At 40.9% G+C, this 25692-nt stretch overlaps 1 protein-coding gene across 1 annotated transcript in view; it reads right to left on the reverse strand.

The window, feature by feature from the left end:
- DPYD (dihydropyrimidine dehydrogenase) overlaps positions 1–25692 on the reverse strand; it is a 1117227-nt gene that overhangs the window by 164356 nt on the left and 927179 nt on the right. The window contains exon 20 of the mRNA XM_075558725.1: positions 13222–13401. Coding sequence (XP_075414840.1) covers positions 13222–13401 — 180 coding nt within the window. The remainder of the gene's footprint in view (positions 1–13221; positions 13402–25692) is intronic.

The following is a 25692-nucleotide window of genomic DNA, read 5'->3' on the forward strand; positions in this document are numbered from 1 at the left end:
GACTCTCAATTCTGTTCCATTGATCTATTTGTCTATGCTGACACCAAAACACACTTGCTTGATTACTGAAGATTTATAGAATGTTTGGAAGGCAAGTGGTACAAATCTTCTGAATTTGCTCTTCTTTATGGAAGACTGTTTTGCTATTCACGCTACTTTGAATTCTGATGTAAATTTTAGAATCAGAGTGCTGATTTCTAAAAATAAACTTGTGTTAGGTTTTGGATTAGGATAAACCTACCTATATATTTGGAGAGAACTGATAGCTTACCTCCTTATTGTCTTAGACCTTCATTAATTTTTCTTAGCCATCCTTTGTCATTGTTTATGTGAAGACATGGCGCAGATTTTCAAGTTCTTAAGTGTTTTGTTTTGATTTGCTATTATAAATGGAATTTAAATTTCATTTCATAATTGTTAATTGCTTCCATTACTCATATAGAAAGACAGTTGGATTCTGTATCACGGTGGGCACGTTGTAAGGAAAATGTCCAACCTCAGAGGTGCAACCACAAGGGTACTCCTGGAGCAAATGTTTGGAAGAGCATCCACAGGCAAAGCTGGTGTTGAGGGTGTGTCGCTGCAGTACCCAAACCAGCTGCCGCTGGAGTGTACCCTGCCTTGTTGGTGCCTATGCGGAGATGCTGAGCTGTGGCAGGCTCTGATCTGTACCTCCTGGCTTTAAATTCCCACCAGATTCCCCTGCACTGCTCAGAGAGTGCTGTGCGTTCAAACACAGCCAACTGCAGGTGCAAGTTAGCAAGCACGGAGGCTACCGGTATTAACTGAGAGCCAAAGCAGTTTATGCTCTGATATGTGTGCATCAAATATACATGTACATGCATATGTGTGTGTATTGTGATGTCAACACAGCATCTGTATCACAAAACATCCTGTTTCACAGGAGACATGATGATAAAGTGGCACATATCTGTATTGTCTTTGTTACATAAAACTTGTATCATAAAATTTTCCCATATTCCCTTATTGATTTAGTGCTTCTATAAGTTCCTTAGTATCGCCTAAAATTTTATTACCCAAAAATAAAGATAATTTTAGTTCTTTCTTTTCAATTTGGATGTCTTTAATCTTACTTTTGCCCTGACTTAACTGGCTAGGACTGTAAGTATATGTACTGGACAGGGTTCTCTAGAGAGAAAAACCAGATTGCTAGTAATTATATCTAAATATATTTATAAAGATAGATATGTAATTCAAGAAATAAACCGTTAAATTATATACAGATAGCTAATACAAGAAATTAACAGTTAAGTTATAAAGCAGTGAGACACTAGCAGTCCTTCCAGTTTTGAGAGCTGCTAGTTGCCAGTCCCCGTCTGTAGAGAGAGCTGGGCTATATATACCCAGGCAGCAAACAGCAAGGCAGGTCTCCAACTGTCATCAACTGTCAGTCACCAGTGTCAGAGATGAACATTCCAATCGTGTGGGCTTAAAGGGACCTCAACTTACAGCGACACAGTCCACAGGCTAGACATCCCACAGGTAGTGTACCCCTTTAAACTGAGGCACAGAACAACCAAGGTGAGGCTCACTGAGCCATTTATCCCTCTGCCCTTCAGTTAATCCTACTTGTGTTTATCGGCCAGGCTGGCACAATAAACTATAGCAGTATAGTATTGGACATAAGTATCAAGGGTGGACATCCTCATCTAATTTTGATTTTAGGAGAAAATAATTTTATCCTAAAATAATTTTCTTCCAACTTTAACTATGATACTTGCTATAGAATTTAAGACTTCTAATTCGAGAAGACATTTCCTTCTATCCCTAGATTGCTGAGAGTTTTTATTATGAATGGGTGTTGGATTTTGTCAAATACTTTTTTTTACATATAAGGATTTGTTTGTAGAATATATAAAGACCCCTTAGAAATAAATTTTTTAAAAATCTAACAAAATTTGACAAACTATTTCCACACTTCACAGAGAATGATCATAAAGAACTGTTTAACATAATTAGTTATTAGGGAACTTAAAATTAAAAGCAGAATGAAATACTGACACAAACATACTAGAATTGCTAACATTAAAAAGACTGGTGATACCAAGGAGCTCTGGCATCGTGGTTTACATGCTGGGCTGCAACTTCCTGGTCAAGAGTTTGAATCCACCAGCCTCTCTGTGGGAGAAAGAGGAGGCTTTCTACTCCCATGAAATGTTATAGTGTGGGAAACTCCTAGAGGGAGTTGTACTCTGTTGTGCAGGGTTATTGTGTGTCAGGACTGGCTTTCTGGTAGTGAATTTGATGTTTTTGGTTTCAGGGTACCTCAAACCCCAAACCAAAAACTAAATAGGATGTAGGGTAACTGAAACACTCATCCAAAGTATCACCCCTGGACGCCAGACTTCTGTATACATAAAAGATGAACGAACCCCCCCCAAACTATTGCCCATAGATACTCTTAAACACTTAAATAAAAAATATCTAATGAAATCTTATACCAAACAATAGGTTAACTAATTTCTGAAAAGTCTGTCTGGAGCATTGTGTGTTTTTAAGAATTATCTATGTGGGCCAAAGTGAGGAGAGCAAATGGAAAGATGGCATTGAAACCACAGGAGGCGGTGAATTTATGTAACAGGGAGGAAGCACCTGCAGAGAAGGAGGGTGAGAGTGTGCCTGCACACTGCAGATAACACAATCCATCACCGTCACGCAGTTGTTCAGGTGCCAACGACTGAGTTGGTAAATGTTTTGCTGTGTGCATTACATTACCACCCACAAACAATAACAAAATAAATGTACTTTTTAAATGGTGCAACCACTTTGGAAATCTGTTTGCTAGTTTTCACCAAGTTAGATGTACATCTGCCTGACAACCCAGAAATTACACTCCCAGGTATCAAATAAAAGAAAGGAAAATATGTATCTGAAAGACAGTTATACAAGTGTGCTTAGACCAACTTAATTTTTAATAGAAGTAAAAGTAACTTCTGGCTTGATTAATATTTAATGCTAAATAAATTGTAGCATACTCAAACACTGTGAGATAGTTAGTTTATTATGCCGACCTGGCCAATAAACACAAGTGGGATTAATTGAAGGGCGGAGAAATAAATGGCTCACTGAGCCTCGCCTTTCTTGTCTTTAGCTCTTTGATCATCAGACCAGAGTGTGGCTGCCTTGCTTGTTCTGTGCCTCAATTTTCAAGTTACACTACCTGTGGGACACCTAGCCTGTGGACTGTGTCACTGTAAGTTGGGGTCCCTTTAAGACCACACGATTGGAATTTACATCTCTTGAGCTGGGGACTGACTGTTGGTGACCTAGCTGACAGTTGGTGACCTGCCTTGCTATTTGCTGCCTGTGCTGGGATAGCCTACCTCTCTCTATACAGGACCCTCAAGACTTGAAGGACTGGTGAACCTCAAGACTTGAAGGACTGCCAGGGTCTTATAACTCTCTCTTAGGAGTGAGTTGCACTGAGCCATTTGTACTGCTTTATAATTTAACTGTTCATTTCTTGTATTATATATCTAACGATCTGTATGTAATTTAACAGTTCATTTATTGTGTTATATATCTATCTTTATAAATATATATATAAAATTATCAGCAATCTGGTTTTATCTCTCTAGAGAACCCTGTCTAACACACATTGAAATCGTATTCCTAATAAAAAAGGTATTAACTAGCATTCATAGCAACACAATGAATTTCTGGCACAGTCTGCTGAGTGAAAGTAGCCACACACCAAAAACATGAATTCAGTAGCATTCCATTTATATGACTTTCATTAACATGAAAAACTCATCTTTAGTGATAAAAATCAGAATAGCAATGGCTTTTGTTAATGGTGGGAGGGAAATACCACATGGTTGGGAAGGCGCAGAAGAAAGGCAGATGTGGTAGGCATTTCCTTAGTGGGAAGAAGTGTTTCATAGCATATATACTGTCAACATTCACCAGTTGGCTCATTTAGAGTTCTGTGTATTTTTCTGTATGGCAATATATTTTAATATGGCAATTATATTTTAATTTAAAATATACAAAGTATGTTGGTTCCACTTGAGGCCAACTAGAATGGCAGATATACAACTTTTAGAGCTGTGATAAATAGAAAATAACATGTTTGTTTCCTGTTGAGGATCCTGGGTAGAGAAGTGGTTATGCATTGGGTGGCGAATCACAGCAGGTGGAAACCAGCAGCTCTCTCCAGAAGAAGAGCTGGCCTTTGTCCTCTCAGAAGAGTTATGGCCTCGGAGACTTGCAAGGGCAGTTCTCCGCTGTCTGATGGGGGGCCGGGTGGGGAGGGGGGAGCTAGGAATCGACCCCAACTCTGTGGCAGTGAGTGTGATTTTGGGTTACTGCACCTGCTGTTGACTGATATGTTTCTTTTTCAATCATTACTTTTGTTCTCTGTGTTAGGTTATGAATAAATGGTGAGACATCTACATATAAATCTATTCTAGAACCAGAGATGTATTAAATTTCATAACTTTTGGATTTCAGATATCAAAAGTGGGCTGCATCTGGCCCTATGGAAGTGCCGGTTACGATTTCTGTTAGGAAAACAGAGCTCTCACAGGCTGAGGGATTGCTCGACCTGGAGAGAGGCCCTGATTTTATCTTCATGAAGGCATCTTACTGAGCACAGATTGTGTTCACTTCCTAATATATCACTGATCTGTATTTCATCATGTTTTAATATCCACTGAACGTAATTCGATACATGCACTGTTTTCTTCAGAAACTGACTGCTATCCCTGAAAGTGCTAGCTGGAATTTTAATGATAAATTGGCTTCCTTTTTGCTTCCCATCTAAGGACACCACAGACAGTTTGTGCAATTTCATTTCTGTAAACATGTAGCCCTGTCCTGGGTGCTTGACAAACCAGGCATGAATAAGAGAAGGTCTCTTTTCAAGATGCTCCGAAAGAGCCACCGTGATAGGGAGAATGTAGCTATAAGATCATGTGGTCAGAGCTATGCTAGCTCTGTGAACCAAAGACCATGGGCACATTTGCTTTCAATGCAAAGTAAACATTGGGGGAAGAGGAAGAAGCTCACAGATAGGCTCCAACAGATGACAGAACTAAAATGAGTGGGTGACAGATCACTCTCTATGTTCACTTAGCCTCTGTGTTACCACATGATTTCTTTAACGTGGTCGTAGGCATTGCTAGGACTGCTAACCACCTGATCAGAAGTTCTAAACCACCAGCTGCTCTCCAAGAGAAAGATGGGGCTTAGTGTTAGTCCGGGTAGACTAAAGAAACAAATCCAGAATCACTCATTTCTATGTAAGAGAGAGCATTATATGAAAGAGCAATTATATATTGAGAAAACAACCCAGCCCAGTCTAGATCAAGTTCATAAGTCTCATATAGCACATATGCCTGATACTAGTCCATAAATTCCTCCTCAGACTCATGCAACACCTGCAATGATGTCAAATGCAGGAAGATCACAGGTCAGTGGGTAGAAAATCTTGTGGATCCAGTGGTGGTGGAAGCAAGTCAGTGCTGGCGTGAGTCTCCATGTGTCTCCTCCAGTTCCAGAGCTCTAGTTCCATCAGTGTAGCTCCACGTGTCTTGTCAACAGGAATGTCTCACAGGGAGAGTGTGTGTCCCGCCTCCAGGGAGGAAGACAGGAGTTCCCAGAATCCTCAAGGGAGAGCCAACACCACACAGAGACATTGGTGATGATCTGATTGACAGGCTGAACTCCACCCCTCCACTCAAGTTGACAGCAGATTCTGTAACTGCCACAGGCTTTCAACTCAGTGCCCAAGTCAGAAAGGACTTCAGGTTTCAACTCAGTGCCCAAGTCAGAAAGGACTGCAGGGCAGTTAGTTTGGTGTGTTCGGTTTGCGGCATTGCTAGTGCGCGAGCCAGAACTTTATCATCTAGGTACATTATCCAGGCTGAGAAGCAACAGTGGTCTTTCAGGTGCTAGCTTCACTAAACTAGACCCATACACAGAAAGACTTTCAATTTAACGCGTGTTCTCTTCTTTCCACATTATTTCATTTCTGACGCAATGGAATGAGATCTTCATAAGTTTAGTGCTCCGTGGTGGCGTTGGGTTCAGTTGTGCCGTCCTCATAATTATGTGCATGTTTCCGCCCACTGTTGGTACGTGTCATGAAGTCAGTTCCAACTCACAGTGACTCTGTACAACAGAATGGAGCCCCGCCTGGCCTGCGCTGAACTCACCGTGGCTGCAGGGCTAGAGCTGGCTGTTGCAGTCACTATGTCAATCCATGTTGTGGACAGTTTTCCTCTTCTTGCTGTCCTTCTACGTCACCAAGCATGCTGCTGCTTTCCAGGGACTGTCTCTCCTGATAACACGTCCAAAGTCCATGAGGCTAAGTCTCCCCATCCTTCATTCATTTTTTTCTTTTTAGTGTTTACCCTAACCCTAACCCTCCCATACTTTCTAAGGGACATTCTGGCTGTACTTCTTCCCGGATAAATTCGTTTGTTCATATTCTTCCCCAGCACTGAAATTCAAATGCATCATCGCTTCTTCCATCTTCCTTATCCAAGGCCCAACTTTCACATGCATCGGAAGCAACTGGGTCAGGTGCATCTAAGTTCTCCAAGTAACAGCCTTCATTGTCAACACTTTAAAGAGGTCTTGTGCAGCAGATTTTCCCAGAGCAATGCGTTGTTTGATCTCTTGACTGCTGCTTGCATGAACATTGACTATGGATCCAAACAAGATACTATCCTTGACAAACTTCAATCTTTTCTACCTTTGTTATAATGTTACTTATGGATCCAGTTTTGAAGATATTTGCTTTCTCTATGTGGTAGTTACATAATCTGATGCCATTTTGGGACTTGAGGGGATAAAGAGTGAAGGGGTGGAGCCCAGTCTGTCAATTGGCTCATAGCCAATGAGATCTCTGTGTGGGGATTGCCTTCTCTGAGAATTCTGGGAATTCCTATATTTCCTATTTGGAAGCAGTAGACACTTCTCTCTCCCCAGCCTACCCCGCCCCCCTCCCTTGGACACTCTCTACTGGCAAGGCTGACTCCCTGGGAAACATCCCTGAGGAGAAGCCGCATGGACCTACTTTGATGCAGCCCTGGGTGCTGGAGAAGCCACGTGGAGACCTCAGCCAGTGCTGAGATGCTTGCTTACAATGCCACTGAATTAACAAGACTTCTATCCACTGGCCTGTGGTCTTTCTGCATTCGGCATCATTGCATGTGTTTTGTGAGTCAGAAGAGGATTTTATAGACTGGTATTGGACATATGAGCTAATATCGGACTTATGGATTTGATCTGGATTGGGATGGGATGTTTTCTCAGTATTGAACTACTCTTGTATATAAACCCCTTATACACATTTGCTTGTTTATGAATTTGTTTCTCTAGTCAGCCCAGACTAATACACTCTACAGTATGTGGCAATCTTTACTGAAATCCTTGATCTTCATCAGCGAGTGCTTCAAGTCCACCATATTTGTGGCAAGGAAGGTTAGTGTTCATTAATGTTTAGTGTTCATTAATGACTACTACATCTGAATTATATCACTTAGGTCTATTCTTAGAGCATTCACATAATCATTCATTCCTACCAAAATGTACTGTGTCCTCACTGTGCATCGTGAAAGAACCCAGGTGGCAATTTCAGATAACCGCTGACTGGGGCAGCAACAGTTCAAAACCACTCACTGTGCAGTGGGCAAGGATTCCCTCTGAAGTTGTACAATCTCACAAAGCCTACACAGTGTCACTGTGAATTGGAATTGGATGGGTAGCAGTGGGTTTAGTTGATTTGATGTATTGATAAGTGTCCAGGGAATGACAATGAGGAAATGAATCAGTGAAGTCATTTTCTAGTAACAGAAATTGAGCTGTAACGGTTCAAATGCTGCATGATACCTGCTGCAAGTGAGATGGAGAAAGGGATGCTGCCGAGCAGCGAACTGTGTGCTATGTTCTTCCAGCCCTAGTCTCTGTTCCTCTGACCGAATGACCTCCACCAGACTGTTCTGGATAAGAGAAAGTGGGGGGTGGAACTCCTTGATTTCAGTTGAACATGGTCGTCAATAGGAGTCATTGTGATTTTCAACTGACGGGGTCTAAATATTTCAGAAGCAGGAGCAAAACACATCCTGGATCAAGGAACTCAATTTCCCTGTGCATCCAACTTTCTTTTTCCAAGATAGAGCTGTGACACCCACGAGTGGCAGAGGAGCCGCAACACCCGAATGAAAAATCACAGCATGAGACAGAGCAACAAGCTTCCCGGTGCAAGGAGCAAGCAGAAAAGCTGAGCGCCTTCGGGAAGGATGCTGCCTTGTGTGGTGGGGTACCTCCAGGCCCTTATTTAGGGAAGCTAGGTTTGCTGACCCCTGAAGCCAGGGCTCAACATCTTCAGCATGAGGCTTATGGAAGAGTAGGAAGCCCCTGGAGCATTTATTGGCAGGCCAGAAAGAGCTTTGTAGCATTAAACAAGCAGGACAGAAGCTAAAGACCAGAGCGACCAGCCTGAAATGTACTGACTGAAGAAGTGTGTGCTGAGCTTAAGTAAACGGTTAATTTCCTTAATGAACCCCATACGTGTCAGCACTATCTATGAGTTCTGTGTAGTCATTGCAATGACTTATGGAACCCATCGAGAGTAGAGAGGGTAAACCTGACCTCAGCCTCACAGATTAGCATTGGGCAATGTCACTGTGGAGGCAAAGTTCCTCCCCCCCCCCCCCCCGCGCAGGGCGGCAGGTCAGACGCCCCCCCACATCACATCCTTCTGCCTTTTCAAAGGCACAGGAACTCAGTTTGTTTTAGAGGTCAAGAAATGGTTCAAAGAGAAGCTTATACTTAAGACTTTTCCTCAAATAAACTAGAAAGATATTCCAGGTGTTAGGGAACAGCAGGGATACCGCAGGCAATAAGTAGCTTTTGGTCTATGCTGTCATACTTACAAGGACTCTTGCTTAGGATTCCTGGTGTCACCTCAAGCACACAATCCTGAAAACATTTCCTTCCTTACACCATGTTTTAGTCTAATATTGCCATGAGATGAGAACCCGTTCCTTGTTTCACAACAAAATAACCAAAATTCAGTTCTTATTTTTCACAACTTAAAAACAAACATCAAATGTCAATATTTTATTTTCTGATTTCACTCAAATATATACTTTGGCCCCGCTTGTAGAATTAGATGTATTTTTGTAACTATAAAAACTGTCATAATCTTACCTAGGCATCCTTCATAATCCATTATCTAAAATTGGGGGGGGCAGATTCATCAGTTTTATAGTATTCTGGTGCATATACAACATTTTACCTAACACCCACGGAAAGGAATGGGGTAGCACCCTAGAATCAAACACATTAGTGTCTCCGCAGTAAGCAGTGAAATATTCACTTCCACAGGAATAAAGATTATAAATAGCCGTACAGCATTTCAGGCCAGGTTTGTTGCCAAATGAGTTGAATGAAAGCATTTTATTTCAGTGCTTTTTGGGTTTCAGAATTGTTGATGAGGGATTCTGGACCTTTGTTTTGTTGATCACTATTTCACATTTTAGTAACAGATTTAAAAAGATTAAGTAATTTGCCCAAGTTACTCTAACTGATAAGTAATGAAGAATTATGTAAAACTGATGGGCTTAGTCTTAATTTTTCTAGAAACTGCTGCTACTCTGGATCCCAAATGTATGCATTTCACTTCGTGTTTTTATATGCTGGCTTCTCATCAGGAAGACTGGGGAGACTTAACTAACTGAGTTTTAAACTAACAGACGTTTCTGCAAGTGTGGCTCTTCCTTTGTGAGGACACTGTGAATGCCCTCTGCTTCCTCAACCTCCCAGGATTCCTCACTATTGAGTGTCTCTGCAGACTCTGGAGAGGATGCTTTTGATAGTAAAGGCTTGGTTCTCACAGCCCTTGCTTGTGTGATTTTTGAGCCAACTGGTACACGCAGTCTTTGGCCCAGACTGCACCTGAGGTCATGTCACACTCTGGCCATTCAGAACCCAGCATGGGGCTTCTCTGGATTTCTTCAACTTGACTCTCTGATATATTTTTTTTTTCATTTTTCTTCCAGCTTGAGATCAGATTTCAGATACATCTAAATCGATATATGCTGGCCTTTTGCCTATTGCTAGCTTTTCCCCCTGATGTTTCTACCGTAATTCTAAATTTGTTACTTTTGGCAATAGGATTTCTGAATCACTGCAGCAGATTCCTGGAGCCTCTGACTGAATCAGAGGGATCTCTGGGGATGGGTCCTGGGAAACGACACTTTCACCAGCCTGCCACATGATTCTTGAATCAGAACCCAAATCTAATCCACTGCAGTCCAGTCTGTTCTAGTTCATGGCAACCTTGTGGGACCTAACGTAGAATTGTGCAGGGTTTCTAAGATCACAGATCTTCATAGAAGCAGGCAGCTTCCTCTCCCACAGGATGGCTGGAGCCGTGGACCTTGAGGTAAGCAGCTCAACATTTGAACCACTAGTCCACCAGGGCTCCTCGCGTGGGTCTTGAGCACCAGTAATTTGGGATCAACAGTTCTAGGGGCTGACAAAGATTTCTGTTTGCTCTTCCATTGCATCTGCCCCTAAACTTGCAGGCACAGATTTAATCTACTTACACCACCAGATCAGAACAAACAACAAATGTCCAAATTACTTTCCCTCCAAAGCCACCTAAAGAAATATTGGTGGGAAAGTTTAATCAATTAATAAGGGAGGTAAGCATAAGTATTCTGTTGCCCTTTGCTGTTAGAAGATTCTGATTCAAAACAATCTGCTTAGGCAAGGCACGACAGCCCATAGGGTTTCATGGGCTGTGCTCTTTATTTGACCATGTCACCAGCTCTTTTCTCCCACAGGCAGCTTGGAGATGCAGACCACTCACCTTTGGTGGGAAGGTAAGTGCTTAACTGTTGCACCACTAGGATCCAATTATTTTATGCACAGGATAGAGAATATATTAAATACTACTACTTGAAAGATAAAGGGAATAGCTTGACCAAATCTTTATTTCCATATGCAAAGGTTCATTTTCCCAGGGTCTTAAAACAGGTATCATTGTAATTGTTTTTCTTCTGAAACACCCCCCCCCCTTTTTTTTCAAGCTTAAAATACAAGGGCTTTTCAAACAGTTTGTCGAAAGATTTCATTATCTCTTAATTCCATTTCCTACGTGCTGGCTACAGCTCTCATCTGAATGAAGGACTGAGTGACAGCTGTTCTTTCTAAATGAATCTGTCCTGTGCAAAGAAGCCAAGCACATCGAAAGGCTTCCTAAAGGAGTCCGTGTCCATTTGCTTCTCATATGGCATGGGGACTCCAGACAGAGAAGCATGCCATTCTTTTGCTTAGGAGCACACAAGACTTGTTTTAAAAGACACCCACACCCACACATACACAGCAGTGATGCCAAGAAGGTGCAATTAGGAGGCCACCTGTACCTTGTATTCAGACTGTTTTGATTCACTATTAGGGTTTTTCACCTGAAGGGGATATTCCGCTATTGCTATAGTCGCACCATGCAGCACCAGAGAATCGAGGAGCACAAATCTATTACCAGACCACTTGTTCCTTCCCGAACTTGGCATTGAGAAATGAGCACTAATATAATCATATAAACCAAGTCTGACTGTTTTTTTCCTTGATTATACTGACAGTTACATTTATGATGATGATGAAGGCTGGCCTTATTACACCAACCAAAGTAAAGGAAGTCTGAAACCAGATTAAAGTGATCTGGTAATCAAATTCCATTTCTGCTATTGACACAAGTGTCCCCGTCATTATCTACATTTTATGTAAATACCTAAATTTTAAGAAATTATTGTGTAAGTCCTTTAAAGGCAAAATGGCCCAGTGCAATGCAGCTCCTTATATTTTGGGTCACATGACAAGCACCCACATGAAAGAGTTCTTTAGAGATGGCTACTAGCCTTCATGTCAGAAACAATGTCCTTGAGGCATTTACATGGACCAAGTGTAAAGTCATTGGTGAATTTCTTGTACATATGAAAAACCTTCGGATATCGATAGTCATTGATAAAGGCAGAACACTCACTGTCCAAATCCTGCAGACTCAGTTTATGATAATATGATTAGTTAGACTCATAATGCTGCTTAGGCACAGTCTTCCTAATTACAATATCATGAATATTCATGTCACCCAGCCTATCTGTTTGATTGCCACTCGTGGATTCATCCATCATATTTTCCTGGAACTGCATGGAAAGATTTTATTTCTTTCCCCTTTGTTTTTCATTACTGGACCTGCAATCACACACATTATTGCCCAAGAAGCCTTTATCCTGTTGGTACAGGGACCGTGATCTTTTCCACTCAAAGCAGCCAAATGAAAGTCAGATCTGTGATGTTCTCTGCTTCTTTCAGAGTCTGTGCCCCAGCCGTGCAGGAAAGGAGACCCGGGGTTTTGTTTTCTATTCTTTTTCATGTGGACCTGTTTCAAGTTAGATTCATTTGAATTATTAAATGCTTCCTTTAAAGAGTCGTTTTATACTGGCTCCTTTTTTTTTGAAAGTTAATTATTGATGTGGTGACAAGGCGAAAGACTAAGAATTGTAATTTTTTTCTTCCCCTCACTCAGGACGCAGAAATGTCTTCTGACAATGGTTGTCTATTTGGAATAATACAAAAGAGATATAAAGGCAACATGCTGAATGTTGTTTCAGTGAAGAGTTGCTCACATCACTGTGTTATGCAAAATGGAAAGGCAGTATATTCCCTGAAAATAGCAGTTAGTGAGAAAGTTGGGACAGAACCTCTTGAGCCCAGGTTTAACCACATAGCAGGAGCAGTTAAAACGGAGACTGATGAGAATTTAATTTTAAAAACATTACCATCTTATCGAGGACTCTGGTGATTTGCTTGTCTTGAAACTAGAAAGGGAATGTTATAATTTCCAGAGCTTGTTAGAGAATAAAGAAATCGCCAGCCTCCCAGTGAGAAGAATGACAGCCGTCACCACAGTAAGCAAGAATTTGAAGACACTTTACAGCACACACGTTTTCTTTCTCTTTTTCCTGACCTTGTGTTACACTGGTTTATAAGGATATAACTCACAGACCCACCATCTAGCTGCAACCAAGGCTTCTTCAGTGTGATGCTGCAGCAGAAAGCACACCCCACAGCACTGTGCCTCCTCCGTAGTAAGCGCTGTGCGAGGCAAACAGTACCTGGAGTAATACCCGGAGGGAGCTGCATTTCTCAGGGGTAACACAGGCAGGAGAGGCGAGCACATACCTTTCCGGTGAGTTCAGCGAGGTGTGGAACTGGTTTCCCTCTCTGATGACGCACCGTAGCTGGGCTCTGCCCATCCCAGTCGTGCAGTTCTTCAATGCTTTTCAGATAGAGCAGGGCTTTGAGGCCAATGCAGTAGTCTTTGATTACAGTGAAATCCTGATTCTGAACAGCACTGCAGACCTAGAAAAGATGGAGCAACCAAGCAAATGAAAGACAAATAGGAGATTTCTCAATTGTATTCTCTTATCCTTTATTTAATAGAGGTTTACTTTAGGAACCAGAGGCTGTTCTTGATCAATCCATGCCCGAAGGCAAGGGGCCTGGATGGTGGGGTACAGGGAAACTTTGAAGGGTACTGGGCATTTTCATTAATTTGGTGTACTCATGATCTAAGAGGAGAGAAAGATAAGAGTTTTTGCTTTTGTAAGTGGTTATAGTCTCAGAAACTCACAGGGCAGTTCATCTTGTCCCACAGGGTCACTATGACTCAGAATCCACTCATTGGCAGTGAGAGATGGTCTTAGCGCTGCGTGTTGTTGTGATCAGGTGCTCTGGGTCAGCGCCCCCTCATGGTGGCTGCGTGCGCAACAGGAGGAAGTAATGCCCAGTCCTATCCCACCTCACAGTTGTCATGTCATCGCCTACATCAATCTGTTTCATCGATGGGGCTTTCTCTTTTTCACTGAGCTCTGCATTTCAAACTATAACATACCCAAAGTGTTTAAGACAGCCTCACCATTCTAGCTTCTATAAAACATACTTCTTCAAATGCAAATTTATTCGTTCTTCTGGTAGTCCGTAGTACTTTCCGTATTATTTATAAATGCTATAATTCAAATGGATCAATTCTTCCCTGGTCTTCCTTAATTCATTGTCCAGATTTCATGTGCATAAATAGCCACTGAAAATAGCTTGACGTGGGTCAGGCACATCAGCAGTCTTCAACGCGACATCTTTACTCTTTCATACTTTAAAGAGATCTCGTGCAGAAAGTTTTCCAAACGCAATGTGCCAGTTCATTTCTTGACCGCTGATACCATGCGTGTGGTTTGGGGATCCAAGTAAAATGAAGTTTTTGACACTTTCGATGTTTTCTTTGTTTATCAGGGTTTTGTCTTTTACCTCAGATGTGGGTATTTGTGTTTTCTCCAAAATAACGTGTAATCTACACTGAAGGCTGTAGTTTTTGATCTTCAGCAGTTAAGTGCTTCCAAGTATCTTAACTAGAAGCCAGTAAAGTCACATCATCTGCATCTTAAGGGTTGCTAATGAGCTTTCTTCACTTGTCTGTCAGTTTGGGGTACTGTGGTGACACGTGTGTTGCTGTGATGCTGGAAGTTATGGCACTTATATTCCAAATAATACCAGGTTACTCAGGGTGACTGGCTTCAGCAGAGATTCCAGAGTAAGAATAGGCTAGAAGAATGAATAGTTGGCTTGCTTCGGATGGACTAGCCACTAAAACATTACAAATACCTGTGGAACATTGCCATGCATGGATATATATGTTAAACACATCATATTGTACAATTGAAATATGTTGAGTTTATTGCATGCCACTTATACTTCAATTTTATTTTGGAAAACAGAACTAGCCCGATTTGTAAGGTAGAATTGGGATCATGATCAGCCTAGACCAGAGGATGTACACTAGTACAGATAGGAGCCAGAAACACAGGGAATCCAGGACAGATGATCTCTTCAGGACAAGTGGAGGGAAGGTGGCGTAGAAAGGTGGAACCAATTATAAGGATCTACATATAACCTCCTCCCTGGGGGATGGACAACATAAAGTGGGTGAAGGGAGGGTGATTGGGAGATATCAGGCAGTGTAAGACATGACAAAATAATAATAATTTATAAAGTATCACGAGTTCATGAGGGAAGGGGGAGCGGGGAAGGAGGGGAAAACGAGGAGCTGATACCAATGGCTTAAATAGAAAGCAAATGTTCTGAGAATAATGAGGGAAACAAATTTACAAATGTGCTTGACATACAATGTATGTATAGATTGTGATAAGTGTTATATAAGCCCCCAATAAAATGATTTAAAGAAAAGAAAAAGTAGATCTTTTAGGTTCTGTTGCCAAGGAATTCTCTTTGGTAGAGCACACAAGGGCATTTTAATGCTTTTTTTTCTCGGTTGGAATGGACTGCCTGGAGGGAGTTCTGGGCATTGCAGACAGCCAAGGAGTTGAAGTAACTTCCAATCCGTTAACGCCGTCATCATTACCACTACCTGCCACATCAACCCCACCTGCCATCTCTTCCTTTGTCTTCACGCTGCTCCATCACCCAGGTCTTTCCTCTGAGCCTCAAGTTTGACCCGATTTTTCTTGCCTTTGGGTCTTTTCGTGTGTTTCCCTTTTCCGGGTGAGGCCATTCTTGTAGGCGCGAGTAGCTGCTACCATTCTGTCCGGCAGTCTCCTTACATACCACCCCTTCAGGAAGGTCTGCCGGAACCACTAGTCAGAGAGGCATCTTTGACACACGTTGCTAGGCGCCATGGAGTTAGTGCCCATGCCTATGACCCTCCGCACGACGGAAGGAAACGCTGCCTGGTGCTGAGTCAGCTCACCGCGGTTCCTGTGTCGAGCCCATGGTTGCAGTCACTGTATCCAGCCACCTCAGTGCGGGCCTTCCTCTTTTTACTGTATTTTATTTCTAGCTACTGGATGATTTTTGATTGACTGGCTTGCCTCATTTAGACTGAAGTTTCAGAAGGTCTATAGCTAGGTTTATTGCTCCAACCTGGCCAATGGGAACATGTGGGATTAATCAACTTGCAGTTTGATTGGAGGGCAAGAAGATAAATGGCTCTGTAAGGCCTGTCCTATCTCTGGTGATCAGACCAGGGTGCCACTACTGTTTTAGCTAGTTCTCTGCCTCAACCTGCGTTCTATGCCAACGGAGCATGAGGCTCCTCAGAGACCTGCTTTGCCCCCATGCTGGTGCATACATCACTTGAACTTGAGGCTGGTGGATGCCACTTGCTTTGCATGGCTAGAGTTCCACTCTCCTCTGGGGCTGCTTCCCTAAGCCCTGGAGCCACTGACTTGCTGACTCCACCCTGCTGTTTGCTGCCTGCTGGCCGACTCTGCCTGTTCACCTTGGATGAATGCTGTCTGCTTCCTTGACCTTGAACCTGCTGGCCACAGGAGGTGAAGGACTTCCAGTACATTACAAAATGTTCCACGGAAGTGAGTTGAACTGAGCTTCTGTACTGCTGTGTGGACTAATTAGCTGTTATATTCCTTCTTGCTGTATAAACCTCTGCATAGATATATATAAAATCATGTGTCCTGGTTTTGTGTCTCTAGAGAACCCTGCCTAACACAGGATAGAACCCATATTTATCACGATCACACCTTATTTCCAATGACCAGCACTGTGTTTATTATGGACTCCATTCTTAATAAATATTGTAGAATGAATGGATAATTCAAACATGCTTCAGAAAATACTTATTTTTAATTAGATGAGTCTATATCAGAACATAGATTTAGAAAGTTAAACTTGAAATTTTAGGATTCTTCCAATAAAAGTATATTTTGAATTAGGTCATAGTTCAGACTTTTGTGAGAACTTAAATTCTGTAGATTTAGCTAAGCACTTCTATGTTTGGTTACTTGTAAACACACCTTTCCAGTTCTGACACCAGATGCAGACTGCAGAGTGACATATACAACTGTTAGCAGGACATCTTCACTTAGATGGCCCAACATCACTTACAATTCAAAATTTCCAATATGGAAGTCAGCATCCTTCCCATCTACTTTTAAAATTAATTGAAAGAAGAAACAAACCAAAGAGATAAACCAAACCAAACCAAACCAAAACTAATTTCTATCGTGTTTTTATAGATGTTGAATATCTAGCATATATCAGAATGTCAGGCAATAATGTCAGCCAATAATGAAAAAAAAAAGTTACAGATGAATGAAAATAAAGGAAATGCCTCAAAATAGGAGAATGAATCAAACACTATTTCCAGGTCTCCCAAGATCTTTGGAGTATGTAAAATTTGTTGTAATTTTCATATCTACCATATTTTTAATACTTACTTAGCACTAAGTAAGCATTGATTGAGAGAATTTATTGAAAATATACTAAGAGGTTATGGGCTGGAAAAAAGTAAGTTGATAGAGAAAGATAATCAGGACTGAAGAAATAGATATTTAGGATTGTGCAGTAAGAAGGGGTGGTAGATCCAACAGTAAATGGTCTCATGAGCTATGAGCATAAAAGTAGCCCGAGTATGGAATTCTGGGAAAAACAGCCTTTGAAGGGACGACTAAGTCAGAGAGACACTAAGCCAATGAAAACCAAGCAAATATCAAGGAAGGTTTGAAATATTGAAGAAAGATCAGAAGCAACACAGTTGAAACGTGACTACTGGATTTAACAACAAGGAATAGATTGGTTGACTTTTCCATTTACAGGGGAGGAGCTCTGCATTAAGGCAAAGTCAATTTTTGGTAAATGATGAGATGAAGTCAGATTGGCAGTTCCTGCGGGAAGTTTTGCTCTAGGTGCAGGAAGAGGAAACCTTGTATAGGAACCAGAAATTTTTATGCTTCATTTTATTTCATTTGTTTTGTGGTAAAGAATTAAATCAATAAAATGAATTTAACCCTTTTAAGGGTAAAATTCTGTTTCATTATCAATAAACAGAATGTTACACAATGAACATAAAATGTTTGTTAAAATCTTTTAATCATGCCAAACAGACTCTCTGAATGCATTCATTAAGTAAAAATTACCCATATGCCCTTCCCCTTCAGTCCGTATAATAACTACGTTTGTCTCCATGCATTTGTCTATTGCATTTATCGGGGGATCAAACAATGCGTTTCTGGCTTATTTAGTTCAGCATAACATTTTTCAAGGTTGCTCCTTATTGTAGCTTATATTGATATTGTCTTTCCCTTGTTGCTGAATAATATTCCAATTCCATTGTATACATAGGTCATATTTTGTTTATCCACGCTCATGTTAATGGACATTGAGATGGCTCCTATATTTTGCTTTTGTGAAATGTGTTCCAATGAACACCTGTGTACTAGTTTTAATTGTTTTGAAGGATGGAAGTGGTTCCTTTTAGAGAGATGTGGTCACCTTATGTTTCAGAACAAAGCAAAATGATTACTTCAGATTAAATTTCTGTAAAAATCAGCATTCTTACAAATGACAGTGTGCTAAAAGAAAGCAAGTCTAACATCTAATATGATGTGAACTCTCATTAAAGACCATGTACCATCCGAAACCTTTAAAAATTATACTCTTTAATTCAATTCAACAAAATTCCCAAGGTGTAGGGGGTTTTAGCCCTATTTTACACAAGAGAAAACTGAGTTCCAGAAATGTTAAATTCCTTCTGTCACATAGTTAGAAAATGCTAGAAGCAAGATTAATGACCATGCAGAGATATCTGAATATAGATAGATGTAGATATAAAGAGGCAAATAAATATATTATAGACAATTTAATGTTATGAAAATTTTATTTTCCTTCAGTCATTTCATGAATCACACAGATAAATTTTAAATTGATTATGTATAATCGATCCACATTTAATTATTCTGTAAAGTATGTTGTTCTTGTTCAGTGCCATGAGACAATTCTGCCTCATAAACCTCAAATTTACAACAAATGGAACACTGTGTGGCCCTGTGCCGTCCTCACAATTGTTGCTATCTTAGGGACCATTGCGGCCATGGTGTCCGTCCATCTCCTTGAGGGACTCCCTTTTCACTGACCCTCCCCTTCACCAAGCGTGAGGTTCTTCTCCAGGGACTGGTCTCTCTTGGTGACCTGTCCAAATAATTGATAGGAAGTCACTTCGTCCTCATTTCCAATGAGCAGTCTATCTGCACATTTTCCGAGACATATTTATTTGTTCTTCTGGTCATCCTCCCAATATTCTTTGAAAACAGAAATGTAATTCAAATGCAGCAACTCGTGCGTGGTCTTCTTTGCTCGTTGTCCAACTGTCACATGCATATGATGCATTGGAAAATCCCCTGGCTCGAGTTGGACCCACCTTAGTCCTGAAAGTGATATATTTACTCTTTAACTCTTTTAAGATCTCTTGTGAAGCAGATGTGCTGTTTCCATGACTGTGGATTGTGGCCCCGTGTGAAATGAGATCCCTGGTAGCCTCAGTCTTTCTGGCTCTGTGACTCTATATTCTCTTACTCTTCTTTTGATGCGTCCTGCATCACTCAATATTTGGCACATAGAATCCTTCAATATTTCATCTCGAGATTTGAATTTTTTTTCATTTCTTTCAGCTTGAGATAGGCTGAATAGGTTCTCCCCCTTTTCGCTTTCTAATGCCAGGTGTTTGCACACTTCATTAAAATACTTTACTATGTCTTCTCAAGTGACCCTTTAAAATTTCAGTTCATGTCTTTTTATGTCATTATTCCTTCCATTCGCTTTAGATACCGTGTGTTTAAGAGCAAGTTTCAGAGTCTCTTTGGACATCTACTTTGGTCTTTTCTTTCTGTCTTGCCTTTTTGATGGCCTTTGACTTTTCCTTAGTGATGTCCTTCATGTCATCCAACAACTCATCGAGTATTGTGTCAGGAAGGTGGAATGGGACGAATCTGTTCTTGAGATGTTTTGAAATTCAGGTGTGATACACTCAGAGTCAAATTTTGGCTTTCACAATTGTTTTAATTTTTTTAACCTTCAACTTACACATGAGCAATTGATGTTATGCAATATAAACTGTTGGCCTTATTTTTGCTGATGATATTGAGTTCCCCATCATCTGTTTCCACAGATGTTGTCAAACTGATTTGCGTGCATTACATTTAGCAAGGTCCCTATATAGTCATCATTTATGTTGTTTAGAACAGTTATTTGTGAGAGGGCTTCATTGGTTGTGCAAATCCACCATGCAATCTCTAGCGTCATTTCTTATCATCATGGCCATATTTTCCAACTACTAAATCTTCGTCTTTATTTCTAAGTTTTGTATTACAGGAATCTGTAATAATCAATGCATCTGAAATGCATGTCATAGTAACTTGACTTAATTTAAAACTTACATATTGTTAAATTTTTTATATAAATCATTTTACTGGGGGCTCTTGCAACTCTTATAACAACCATACATCAGTTGTAATGAGTGCATTGTACATATGATGCCATCATCATTCTCAAAACACTTTCTTTCTACTTGAGCCCTTGTTATCAGCTCCTCATTTTCCCCCTTCCATCCCCATTCTCCCTCCCTCAAGAACCCTTGATAATTTATAAATTATTATTATTTTGTCATATCTTACACCTTCTGACGTCTCCCTCCCTTCACCCACTTTTTGTTGTCTGTTCCCCAGGGAGGAGTTTATATGTAGATCCTTGTAATCGGTTACCCTTTTCCACCCCACCTTCCCTCCAATGGTCCTGAAGGGATCATCTGTCCTGGATTCCCTGTGTTTCCAGCTCCTGTCTGTACCAGTGTATATCCTCTTGTCCTGCCAGATTTGTAAGGTAGAATTGGGATCATGATATTAGGAGTCTGGGCGGAGGGGAGGAAGAATTTAGGAACTAGAAGGAAGTTGTATGTTTCATCGTTACTATACTGCACCCTGACTGGCTCGTCTCCTTCCTGTGAACCTTCTGTAAGGAGATGTCCAGTTGCATACAGATAGGTCTTGGATCCCCAATCTGTACTTCCCCTTAATCACGATTGGATTTTTTATTCTTTGATGCCTGATAACTGATCCTTTCAGCACCTTGTGATCACACAGGCTGGTGTGCTTCTTCCATGTGGGCTTTGTTGCTTCTGAGCGAGATGGCTGCTTGATTATTTTCATATCTTACACAGTTTGCTATCTTTTAAATTGTCTATTTTAAAATATTTTTTGCCTTACTCATGTTGTATCCCCCCAAAACAAACTACTGCCATGCAGTTAACTACAACTCATAGTGAACCTGGTTTTGCACTGGGCTGCAAAACCCAGTGTCAGCAGTTTGAAGCCATCAACCACTCTGCTAGAGAGAGTGGGCTATCTACTCCCATAATGCGTTGCAATCTCAGAAATCCACAGGGGCAGTTCTCCTCTGTTCCTTTGTGTCACCATCAGCAAGAACTGACTGGAGGACAGTGCGTTTGGTTTTGTACGGCACAGGTAAGAACAAGGACCAAGCCAAAACCAAAAGCAGGAACACAAAACTCTTCAGCTTCTATTTTGAAGTGCTCTGTGTTAATAAGAATGTGGAAATACGTGTCTGTAGGAAAGAGCATGGAAAAGGAACAGGAACATTTCCTATGAAGCCCATTTACATTACATAAAAATTCTGTTTCTCAAGAGGAACAATTTGAGCATTAATTAGGCCTATTATAACTTCCTTTGAGTTGATGTTTTTTTTATCCAGAACAATTATAAAGAACATCATTATAATTTCCTCTCCATGTTTTTTAACTGTAAAAGTCAACTGATGCTTTACTTAATTCTCTTTGTTCACTGTGAGATTTTATTTTTTGTTCTTTTTTATAGTAATGCTTATGGTATACTTTTGCGATGGTTTTAAAATAGCTTATTGTATTAAGATTTTGAGAGTCCCATCATTTCATACATTTTAGGGGGGGCATCTACAAAACAGCTTAGAAAATGTGCTGCTGAAAGGAATCCAGGAATACTTTGCAAGGTTGTAGGTTCGGGACTATCACTCAGAGAGCCCTGCGTTCAAAAGAATAAAACACTTCCCAGTCCTGGGGCAGCCACACAGGTATTGTTATGCTCGAGCCCGCTGCTGCAGCCACTCGGCCTCTCCATATAATTGAGGGTCTTCTTTACTGGCTAACCATTTAGTTTACCAAGAAAGATGTTCTTCTCCAGGATGTTGTGTCTCCTGATAACATGTCCAAAGGAGGCAGCAGAAGTCTTGCCATCCTTGCTTCTAGGGAAATTATGGTTCTCTTTTCTTCCAACACAGATTTCTTTGTCTGTCTAAGAGCCCATGCTATATTTAATATTTTTCTCCAACACCATGATTTATAAAAGTAACAATGTGTCTTGGGTCTCCCTTACCCATTGCCCACCTTTCACAAGCATAGGAGGCATCTGAAAATAATATCACTTGGGTCAAGCTCACCTTAAACCTCAGCATGACATCATTGGTTTGTTTTTTTTATACTTTAAACAAATCTTTTGTAGAAGAATTGCCCAATGCAATACAGCTTTTGATTTATAGACTGCTGCTTCTATGGGTGTTGAGTGTGGATCTGAGTAGAATGAAATCCTGACAATTTCAGTATTTTCATCTGCTGTCATAATGGAGCCATATGGTCACACTTGGACAAATTTTCTCTCTCTTTTTTTGATGTCAAGATGGAATGTATACTGAATGTTATAGTACTTGGTCTTTCTCAGTAACTGCTTTAAATGCTCTTCATTTTTCTCCAAGAAGCTTTGTGTCATCTACATATCACAGACTGTCAATGATTCTTCCTCTGAACCTAAAGCTGAATTCCTTTTCGTATAGCCCAGCACGTTGGTTGATTTCCTCATGCACAGATTAACTAAGGGTGGTGAAAGGATGTGACCCTGCCACGAGCCCTTCCTGACTTCCAGTCATGCGCTAAACCCTGGTTCTATTAGACCGACCACCACTTAGTTTATGTACAGATTCGACATGAGCACAACGGACTGTACTGGAATTCCCATTCTTCATAGCATTAGCCATAATTCTTATGATCCACACAGTCCATAAAATACAAGCAATCTCCCTGCTACCCATTGCTTTCATCTAATAACCATCTGATACCATCATGCTTAGCCCCTGTTCATGTCCTCTTCTGAACCTGGCATGAATTCCTGGCTGTTCTATGATGGCCTCGTTGTTAAAAACGCATCTGCTAAAGGAGGTACTGGAGGTTTGAACCCACTACCCACTCAGTCAGAGAAGAAGAAGGGTCTGCTTCTGCAAGCAACACTGTCTGAGAGACCTATGTGGCAGCTCTTCTCTGTCCTCTTGATCCATATGAGTTGGAAGAGTGGGTAATGTGTTGAGTCTGGTTTGTTTTTTTTTTTGTTATTCTAGCATCAGGGCACAGGTGAATATTTGGGATATAGGATGAGAGGTATTTTTTTTTTTTTTAATGAACTTGTGAGGCCGCCTCAAACATGAGCCCAAATGGAATGGACCTGGGGGAATATGTAAAAACCCAAACAACAATAGCAAAAAATAACAAAAAACCACCCTCTGCCCAAAAGAACCACAGCGAAGGGCAGTAGGATCACAAGAGAGAGATGTATCCTGTAAGATCTTTAGCTGAAAAGGCGTAAGACCTTGAGTGTCTTAAGCTAAATCTTCAAGGTTCTCATTCACAGCTCAGTTCTTAATGGCTGGTCTTAACCTTTAACATAAGATTAAAGGCCCTTAATGCTTGTGACACTCAAGAACACCCACTTTTCCCGTGTGCATCACCGAATACAACTGGAAGTCCCTATGGGTGGAAACTATCTGAAGTTAGTAGACTGTCTTGAGTGATACACGTGGTAAATGTCTTCAGATGGTAACCAAAAGTCTCAGAGGTTTGAGTCCCCTCAGAAGTGCCATGGAAGAAAGGGCTAACAATATGCTTCCACACAAGCAGCCCTTGGCATCCTACAGAACTCTGTTGTCGTGATTCAAAGTTGACTTTATAGCCACTGATATTCGTGCCTGTAGGTAACATACCACCTGAACATTAGAGCCGGAGAGGAGGCGAGCTGACGACCACTGAAGGGAGGTGTGCTGTAGTGGGAGCCACCTTTAAGCACAAGTCCGAGCGGTGGCCACTTCAAACACCATTAACATGTGGCAGATGCCGTATTACTGCCATCCTGAAGTGAACAATTTATACTTTCCATTAATATCCTATCTATGGGTTATCCTGATCGACTATCTGATGGATGTAACTTTGCACATTGATATTTTATTCTTAAATTATAATATATACAAAAATCAACTGGTGAACTAATTAACATGCACATTCTGATGCTGTGGGAATACAGGAGAGCAAAAGATCTTATATTGCTGATACGTTCCCAGGTGATGCCCAAGCTATCAGATACACTTCGAATAACAAGGTTTTAAGCATAAACCCTGTATGGTGCATATCGCCCTAAGCCAGAATGTTGGCTACAAAGCATATTTCTTCAAAACCAATAAGTTCTTCTTGATTAGTACTCTCAGCAAATAACATTTTCCTAACCCTTAAAAAGTTACTGCTTATAATAAGAAGTCCCATTTGAAGAAACAAAACTCACTTTCTGATTCCACTGTAATAAGATGAACACCCATCTTTGGATACAAGTGCACCGTTGGGAGCCAGGAAGTTTTCCAGGGGAAGGACGCTTAGAAAATGTAACTGGGCAGAAAGCTGTCTTGTTGTTGCTGAACCTTTACCCTGCATTGTGCACTTTGACTCTGTCTCAAACGTAAATGGTTCCTCTGAAAACTCCAAATGTGTAGCTGCTATTCCTGAATGGCTGTATTTTATATGACAACTCTTAATTGTTTGTTTTACAGCTCTGATTATGACTCCTAATAGCCGTTAACATATTTGCTTAGTATAATTTGTAAGTTCTTTATGGTGAAGGCTGGTTTATCTTTCTTCGCAGCGGGGCATCAGGTGCCATTACAAGGATCATTGCCACTATTAATTATTTCTAGAAGGGTGACTATTCTTGTAGCAGGCTGTTTTAAATAGGGCCCAGGTTCTCAGCAGGACCAGCCTGATGCAGGAGTTGAATAGGTGGGCCCCCGTGCAGCACGGTTTGAGGCGTGCTGTAAAGCTCTCATTGCTACCAAATAGTCTCCCCAGAGGTCTGACCCAGTGCCCTGAATTTCCACATGAGGTGCATTAAATTGAAGCCTGTCTACTCAAATGTGTGGGTAGTGACGAGGACTGTAGGGTGCTATCCCTTGCTCTATAAAAGAGATTAACCACATGAATAGTAAGTTGCCTGTTTTATGGTGATATACATTGAAAAATACCCCTTTACCTAAATTGCTGCTTTTAGTACACTGAATAAACCTATGAGTAAGGCCGGAGAGTAAGTAATATGTTGACTTAAAAAATGGAAAATTTAGGCATTTGGAGTACAATCAGTGAAGTAAAATCTAACGATCTTTAAGATACATCAAGCATTATAGCCTAGAGGTCAGGCTGCTTAGCTGTGTTATCATGGGAAGCTGTCTTCAGTTAGGTATGGAGATCCAATGCTTAGCACACAAGACACTATAATCAGGGTACCTAATATCTAAAATAGTAGCTAGTTCTTATTAACCTAGACTGGCCGCAAAACTAAATTTCATGATTTTAATTATTAATTTGAATAAAAACTAGAGCATGAATTAGGAAGAAGAAATGCAATGTAATAATTCCTTTTGCTAAGGAGTGAAAGTAATATGCCCCATCTTCAGTTACACTAGTAATGAGCTCAAAAGCAGCCTTGTCCTCGGTAGGCC

This window comes from Tenrec ecaudatus, chromosome 1, assembly GCF_050624435.1.
Source record: "Tenrec ecaudatus isolate mTenEca1 chromosome 1, mTenEca1.hap1, whole genome shotgun sequence".
Taxonomy (NCBI): Eukaryota; Metazoa; Chordata; class Mammalia; order Afrosoricida; family Tenrecidae; genus Tenrec; species Tenrec ecaudatus.